The 9,555-nt window shown below is 23.3% G+C and overlaps 1 protein-coding gene across 1 annotated transcript; it reads right to left on the bottom strand.

Moving 5' to 3' along the window:
• Nucleotides 1–3,348: 3,348 nt before the first annotated feature.
• TRM10 (tRNA (guanine(9)-N1)-methyltransferase-like protein) lies at nucleotides 3,349–5,796 on the bottom strand. The gene is made up of 3 exons (XM_028074619.2): nucleotides 5,255–5,796; nucleotides 4,258–4,617; nucleotides 3,349–3,817 (listed from the first exon to the last, which is right to left on the bottom strand). The coding sequence occupies exons 1-3, from the start codon at nucleotides 5,705–5,707 to the stop codon at nucleotides 3,602–3,604; spliced, it is 1,029 nt and encodes a 342-aa protein (XP_027930420.2). The 5' UTR covers nucleotides 5,708–5,796; the 3' UTR covers nucleotides 3,349–3,601.
• Between the last annotated feature and the right edge of the window lie 3,759 nt (nucleotides 5,797–9,555).

Below are 9,555 nucleotides of genomic sequence, written 5' to 3'. Positions count from 1 at the left end.
TTATCCTTGTAATTATTATTTTTTAAATTTAACTAATTATTTATAATAAAAAAAATTATGTTTTCAGTTTTATTATTTTACTAATTTTAGTACCTATTTTTTTTATTTAATTACTCCGATGTAATGATAAATCAACAACAAAACGAACAAAAAAGTGCAAGTAATTGAAACATGATCCTATAATAAGTAAAAATAAGATGGGTGTCTACCTATAATAATAATATCCCGTATTGATAATAATAATAATAATAATACACAACTACGTATATAGAGATACATGATCTCCTATTTTGTTTTTATAATTATATTCTCTTAATTATTATTTTTTAAATTTAAATGATTATTGATAATAAAAAAAATACTCTTTAGTTCTATTATTTTATTAATTTTAGTAACTACTTTTTTTAATTCAGCTAATTACTTGGATGTAAAGATAAATCAAAAACAAAATCAATAAAAATGCAAGTAATTAATATATAATCCATAGTAAATACAAATAAAATGTGTATCTAAATACTATAATTCAAATAATAACACTAAGATTGATATTAGTATAATAATAATAACACTAATATTATTTAAAATAAAAATACAAATAATAATAATAATAATTATATTAATATTAATACTAATACTAATTATTATTTTTTAAACTTAAATGATTATTTGTAATAAAAAAATACATTTTAGTTTTATTATTTTACTAATTTTAGTAACTACTTGTTTGGATTCAACTAATTACTCAAATGTAAAGACAAACCAACAACTAAGCAAATAAAAATACGAGTAATTAAAATATAATTTCATAGTTTATAAAAGTAAAATGTGTATCTAACTATTATAATTCAAATAATAAAAATGTAAGTAATTAAAATATAATCTTGTTTCAAAATTGAAATAATAACAATAATACAAATATTATTTATGATAAGTATAGTACTAATAACAGTAAATAATAGTAATAATTTTATGGGTTAAATATGTTTTTGGTCCCTCAAGTTTAAGCGAAATTTGGGTTTAGTCCCTCATCAAAACTTTTGACCAATTTAGTCCTTCATCCTCCAAAATGCGTGAATTTAGTCCTTTTAACCAAATTTTGTTAAGTTTATCTGACATTTCAAGCGCATTTCATGATAGTATTTAAATTATTTATACTGTTTGACACATTTTTGCTTCAATGTTAACTTAAATACTATCATGAAATGCACTCGAAACGTCAGATAAACTTAACGAAATTTGGTTAAAAGGACTAAATTCACGCATTTTGAAAGATGAATGACTAAATTGGTCAAAAGTTTTGATGAGGGACTAATTCCAAATTTCGCTGAAACATGAGGGACCAAAAACATATTTAACCCTAATTTTATTAATAATAATATCATTAAAACTAATAATAATAATGTTATTAATAATAATAAATTTTTCTAGTTTTTTTTTCATAATATATAAAAAGATTAATACATTATATGTTGATATTATAAGTAATACTATACTAAAATTTTTACTACTACTAATATTATCAATAAATTTAATAATAACAACAATCAAATATAATCATAATAATAATATATTATATATTAATATGGTTAATAATACTAATAATAATAATAACACTCATAATAACACTAATAATTTTACTATTACTAATAATGTTAATAATTTTCACAATAACAAAATATAATAGTAATAATACTAATAGTAATACTAATAATTTCACTACTAATTTAAGTATTAATTTTCGTATATTATAGTTAATAATTTTTTTAATTACTTCTATACTGATAATAATAATAATATATAATAATAATGTTAATAATACCGATAATAATAATATATAATAGTAACATATAATAATAAAAATAATAATAATTATTATAATATTAATATTGGTTATAATTTTACTACTATCATTACAAATAATATTTATAATAATAATATTATTGATAATTACAAATAATAATAATATTTATAAAAATATTATAAATAATAATATTACTTATAATTAATATTATAATTGAAATCGTAAATAAATGAAAAAATAAAAATAAATTTATTTACTACTTTTTCAAATTCAACTAATTATTCAAATGAAAAGACAAACCACCAACAAAAGAAATAAATATGCAAGTAATTAAAATATAATCTCGTAGTATATAAGAGTAAAATGTGTATCTAAATACTACAATCCAAATAATAAAAATGTAAATAATTAAAATATAATCTTGTGTCAAAATTGAAATAATAGTAATAATATTAATATTATTTACGATAAGTATAGTACTAATAACAATAAATAATAATAAAAATAATAATATTAATAATAATGTTATTAATAATAATAAATTTTTCTAGTTTTTTGTTTTCATAATATATAAAAAGATTAATATATTATATATTGATATTATAAGTAATACTATACTAATATTTTTACTACTACTAATATTATCAATAAATTTGATAATAACAACAATCATATATAATTATAATATTAATATATAATATATTAATATGATTAATAATATACTTATAATATTAATAACAATAATAATAACAGTAATAATTTTACTATTACTAATAATGTTAATAATTTTCATAATAACATAATATAATAGTAATAATACTAATAATTTCACTACTAACTTAAGTATTAATTTTCGTGTATATTATAGTTAATATTTTTTCTAATTACTTCTTTACTCATAATAATAATATATAATAATAATGTTAATAATACCAATGATAATAATATATAATAATAACATAATATAATAATAATAATAATAATTATTATTATTATTATTATAATATTAATATTGTTTATAATTTTACTATTGTCACTACAAATAATATTTATAACAATAATATTATTAATAATTATAAATAATAATAATACTTATAAAAATATTACAAATACTAATAATAATTATAAAAATATTACAAATAATAATATTACTTATAATTAGTATTATATTTGAAATCGTAAATAAATGAAAAAATAAAAATAAATTAGTTTTTAATTAGTTTTTATAGGATTTAAATTAGGATCTTTTTGTTATACAATTTTAAAATGACGAAAAAAATAAATTTTGTGACACTTATCAATAAAAGAAAATGGATAGTATAATAATTTTGATGGTATCTTCTTTCCTTAATATGTAATAGATATTTAAAGACACATCTTTTACCGAAAATAAGGTTCCACATATAATCACATTCGAACCTTAAATTGCCATATGTAAAAAATAAAACATTACTCAGCCGTCGAATGTTGAATGTGTTTCCAAAAGTTATAACGAACGAGTGTAACCCGAGAGATGAAAGGAGTAAAGGAGAGAACAAGTGACGTGGTAAAAAAAAGGAATGTAAATATAATTGTGAATGAATCCAAAACCCTAGGAGCAACATTCAAAAAGAATCATTCCATTTCAACATCATCGGGGATACTAGTTACAGATCGTTACAAGGCATACAAAAATTATGCCAAATCCCTGTCAGTATTAAGATTGCATGTGAAGCTCTGATTTGAAGTTTCTGTTTTTGATGTTGGCTTTCCAGAAGAAGATCAACAGGTTCGTAAGGATGCTTTGAGCCAGAGACAATTCTAACTTATAGAAGGGAACTCCTCAACACATTTTTTTTTACTTGCCGTTAGACCATCGTTTAGTTCCTGTTCTTCCTCTACCGTGTCTTCTGCATTTCCTTCTGAATCGGATTGACATCTTTTCCGTTGAGGGATAACGGCAAAGAAAGATGTTTTCCAGTCCCTTGTCTCCAAGAACTTGAGTAATATTTCTACCACTTGATTCACAGTAAGAACCTGAAGGCTCGTCCGAGAAATAAGATGAATTATCATACAAAAGGAAATTTGCATATTCTAAGTAGAAGACTACAGTGTTGTCACTTGTCTGATATTAGAAGACTATGCCGGGTAAAAGATCCCACCCAAACATCAGGATCAACTCAACAGAGGGAAAGTAAAGAAAAACAAAGTGCAATGCCATAAGATGTCTATTGATTCTAATCATAGAAAATCCCTTTCTATGCTATATATAATGTCTCATAAATTACTACCCAAAACCTCAACCTATTAACAGGTGTAATCTACCCAGTTAAATGACTAAGATATTAATCTCATCCCCAAAGACTAATTCGTAGAGATTCACAGAACAAAAGCTTTCAGGAACTAAAGCAACAGAAGTTATCATTCTCAAAGCGAAATGGTATAGTATTTACTATTTACCATGAGAAGAATAATACCTGAGAGCTAGACATCTTCATGAAATTTCCTATGGGGAGTTTAGCCGTTTGTATTCCTTGCTCTTGTGCTTTCTTCAACGTTATGCCCTTCCACCGGTTCCTATCCACCAACCCGCCAATAATATAAATCTTCTTCAAATCAAGTTCTTCAAGAACAATTTCTGAATCCGCAGTGAGATAAACCAAATCCTCCTTTCGATCACACAAGGCTTCAATGTAAGACCTGTTCTCCTTCTCAATTATCCATTTATCAAACCCCGGAATCCGCTTCAATGCACTATCCATTTCCCCGTCGCAGCCAGTGAGCCAAAGATGCGCAGGGGAAGCGCACCTTCCATTCACAGCATAACAATACATAACCTGTAAGTTCAATAACAGCACCATTAACAGATCCATTATTCGTTAAGAATCATAAGGACTTATATAAGAGAGAAAATTTTCAATAAAAATAAAATTATCTTCTTCACAGATTAAAATTAGTTTACGCAAAAGTTAAAAAAAAAAGATTGAAGACATATGAGAGAGTTTATCCAAATTAGTACCTTGTCTACAAACTAATTTTAAGTTGAGGACACCAATTTCATTTTATTCAGCTTATTTTGTTTCTTCTAATTCTGTTGAAAAAGCTCATCCAAACACGCCTTAGTCAAAACTACAAAGTTCAGCTTGAGATTCTGTTTACGCAAACCTCTACGAAGGAAAAAAAAAAAGAAGAAAATACTCATGCTTAAACTATTTTCTAGAAGCTCTATTTTCTTAGCTTATTACGGATTTATGCAAAGTTTAATTTCAATTTCTTCCTGTTACAGACAGAAGCTTATTCAAACAGTATCTACATTGCAGTTGCGACTACCTATCGTTGTTATTGCGAGAAATGACGGATAAATGCACCGCTATTGCAGCCGCAGAGAGTCTAAAAACCTTCACAATGTGATTACGAATTGTTTATTCAAACCTTCTCAAGGTGAAATCGAGTATTTTGAGTTGTGGAACGAACCTGCTGAACGAGGCTGTGGATTTCGTTAGGGTTCATGAGGTGAGAAAACTGGAGATCGACGACGACGTTTTGACCTTGTTCTCTCGCTACAGTTAGTCTCTCTCTCTTGGTCTCTTTCTCCAGTGACCTCTTCTCCATTCTCTCCTTGCGGAGGGTCTTTCGAGACTCCAACAGCTTCGCTCTCTCCTCTTCGGAGACGCCGGCGAGGCTCTCTTCCCACTCCTTGCGCTTTCTCTCTACGTCTCTTCGCTTCTGCTCCTTCGCTGCGGCTTTCTTCTCCGCCTTTTTCGCCTCGAACCTCTGCTGCTTGGCTAGCTTCTTCTGTGCGTTCTTCGAGAGCACCGGAGGATCCGCGTCGGTTTTTCCGGCGGCGTTTTCGTCAGTTTGAGGCCTTTCCAATTCCGTTGTCTGCGGTGGAGCGTCGGCGTCTCCGCCGCCAGGTGATTCCGGCATTGTTTGGATTAGGGATTTGTTGGAGACGCTCTCGGCGGAACTGCTCCCTTTAATTTGGTCAGTTATTTGTTCGTAGTTTTACTTCTTTCGAAAATAATAAACTGTCTTTGAGTTAATACACTTGCTTTGTAAGGGTTTTCGAAAATTTGTTAATATTAATTAGTAATTTATATATATATATATATATATATATATATATATATATTATGATAATAAAAAATTAAAAAAATAGATATTTTTATGATGTAAATAAATGTAAATTAGACATTGTGATGATTAATAAAAAAGTAGATATTATTAAAAATTGTGTTAAATTAATTGTTAAAATAAATATTTTCATGAACCTTTATCTATAACAATATACAAGGGGATTCCCCTTTTTTTGTCCACTTTTCAAAATACCGATTTTACCCTTTAAATATAATAATTTATTAAATTTAAAAAAATTGACTGTTACTTTTACAAATTTTTTATAAAATCAGATGTCTCTGCTTTTTCTCTTCTTCTTTATCTATCAATGGTTATTCCTTTATCTGTTCTGATATATTTCACTTTATTTTTAATAAATATAATTTTAAAATATATATTAACTTAATAACATTATAATATTATTACCTACTAATATAATATCACGCATTCTAAAAAATACATACACACAATCGCGATAGCGCCTGTGTTAATACTATAATAATTAATGATGAGTTTCTTTTTATAATTTTTATATATTTTATTATCAATTGTACTCTTATAAACAGTACTTGATTTATTATTTATATATAAGTGTGTGTATGTATACTGTAATTAATTAAAACAATAATTTAAATATGATATTATGTTATTTAAAATATTATTGACTAATTATAATATTAGCGATAAATAACTATAAAAATAAATGTAGAATTTTTCTTTTCAAAAGAATATGATGGACATTAAATTAGACAGCAACAATTCGAACTATAATTTAAATTCATACTTTTCTTGGAATACACTGTAACTGCTATAAGAAAAATGCTTGAAATTGACTTTCAGACAACAAAAATGTTCAAAGAGTGCAAGAATTCCTGGAAAGCACTAAAATGTTTGAATAAAACATGCAACCGTCAAAAAGTAAAAATACTCGGAGGTTACAACAATTTTTGGAGAGAAAAAATATTGTTTATCAATTTATTTTAAAATATCACCACACTAGTTTCAACAACTATTATTAATAACCATTTTGAAAAAGACACCGTAAATACGTAATTTTACACTGATGATATATTCTAAGCAAAGCAATGGTTTAAGAAATAGTTTGAGGAACGGACTTTCAAATAAGAAAGCTAGTTTAAAAATGGTAAAATGCAGAAATTCGAAACCTAAGAAATCAAAGAGTTGTATGTGAGCAAAAATGTTCTTTCAATAAATTATAATCAACTTAGAAAATAATGAATATAAATATTATTTCCCAGCATTAAATATAATTTTTAAAGGAAGTAAAAAGAGTTTGTTTAATCAACTCTAAGATAGTGTTCGTTTGCACTGATTTTACAAATTCACTGATTTGTATAGATGAATTCTCGTTACTTTTCATATTCAATTATACTGAGTTAGAAACATATACACGACAAATTTGAGGAATTGAATAAAATCACCATCCGTACAAAGATTTACAAAAATAATAGTTAACTTTACCATTTTAACCATCTCTTATATTTTTTTCTTTCATAATATTTAAATATTAATAATTACAAATTATATTATTCTTAAATTATAATTAAAAAACATATTATTATTATTATTATTATTATTTTATTTTATATATATATATATATATATATATATATATATATATATATATATATATATATATATATAACCGGTTACATAACATATATAATATATGTTATGGAACCGTTACGTCTATATATATAATAAAGTAACAATAATAAATAATATATTTATATATAATAATTATTAAAATTAATAATGTATATTTATAATAATAAATAATAATTTATATATAATAATTAATAATATATGTTTAATAAATTATTAATAATATATATAATAAATAATATATATAATAATAATAATATTAGTTATTAACTACTAATTTTAAATAATAATAATTATTTAAAAGTAATTATAATAATATAATTATTTATTTGTGTATTAATCTTTATTAGTTATGTAAATGATTGTTTTTAAAATGTAATATTTTTAACTAATTTAAAAATTATTTAATATATTTTTATATTAAGGGTATTTTAGTAATTATCAAATTTTATCTACTATAATTTTTTATTTTATCTATCACATTAATAAAATCTCTCACTAACTTTCATAAAATTTATTTCCAAATCCATTTACTATATTCTCTAAATCCACTAAAAAAAAACACAAAAAATCATCTACTTAAATCTACACAAATTCATATTTCCACTCTCTCCTATATCCACTATCCCGTAGGAACACAACCTAAAGGATGGATGAAAACGGGATGAAGATATCTTGATTGGTTGTAAATGAATGATGAATAAGAATTACAAAACGAATGAGTTCTACTTGTTTCAACTTAACTTGTCATTGGTTCATAAAAAACAAGTTAGGTTAATGGGTTGAGCTTACTCGTACAAAATTGAATTATTGGTAATAACCTAGTCCATACAGGATGGTCTGTCACTTTTTTATTTAATTTGTTTTCTATTTTTTTTTATTTTTTAAAGTGTTTTGTATATGCATGTAAATAAATATTAAAAACATATTTAGTCATATAAAATATTTTTTAATTGATTAATTAATATTTTTAATTAGATAAATTAAAATAATTATTAAATTTTACATATTAAATTACTCTATTATAACTAATAATTGAAACTTAATTGGTAAGTGTTAATGATTTAAATTAAAATACTATTATATATTTACACATTTAAATAATATAAATAAGTAATGTAGACAAAATAATTTTTTAAATTAATTTTTAATTTTTAATTTAAAAGAAATAGGTCAACTATCCAGACATGACTGACCTGTATTTTGATTCATCAAATTGATGAGCTTGAAATTTTCAACCTGACTTGTCCCATTTTGAATAGCCTAAACTCCGTCAAGTCCAACCCATTTTATCACTTCTAATAATGAATGAACGTTTTAACTTTTCTTGTTAATTTATAAATTTTTATTATTTTAAATTAAATTAATTAAATTATTATCATTATTTTATATTTTATATATTAAATTATTTTATTATACTTAATTTTAAAACTTTAATTATGAAGTATTCATATTTAAATTATAATATATATGTATAAATATAAAAAACTAGCACGGTAAAATATTTTTATTTAAAATTAAAAAATTCTACAAATGGATCGAAAGATTTAACTTGGTTTGGCAAAACAAGCTTATGAGTTAAAAATAATTTGTCTATTGTATTATCTACCGAATAATGTTTCGTTTGTCACTCCTAATATTAAAAAAAAAAGTAACATGTCTTTTTAACATTTTATTAAATAATAAATTGGTATTTTGATTTTAATATTTATTGAGTTTATTGAATATGATTTTCCACTCTTTTCATTTGTCATCAATCTAGTTTTCATTTTATTTTATAAAAAAAATTATGATTTTTTTTTTGTTATTATTAAAGAGAAGTTTTATAAAAGTTTGTAAACGATTCCATGAATATAACAGATTAAAAAAAAATATCAATAGATTAAAATTTAAGACTACTACTCTTTTACCCATATAATTAAAATAATAGAAAATAAAATTTATTTAGATAAAATTAATTTAAAGTTAATAAAAATATAATTTTAAATAAATATTGAACTAAAATTAGTAATATTATAAATTAATTAATTTTG

The sequence above is a fragment of the Vigna unguiculata genome, chromosome 6 (genome assembly GCF_037176805.1).
Source record: "Vigna unguiculata cultivar grain cowpea cultivar isolate G323 ecotype 2 chromosome 6, ASM3717680v1, whole genome shotgun sequence".
NCBI lineage: Eukaryota > Viridiplantae > Streptophyta > Magnoliopsida > Fabales > Fabaceae > Vigna > Vigna unguiculata.
This window is presented reverse-complemented; position numbering and strand designations above follow the sequence as displayed.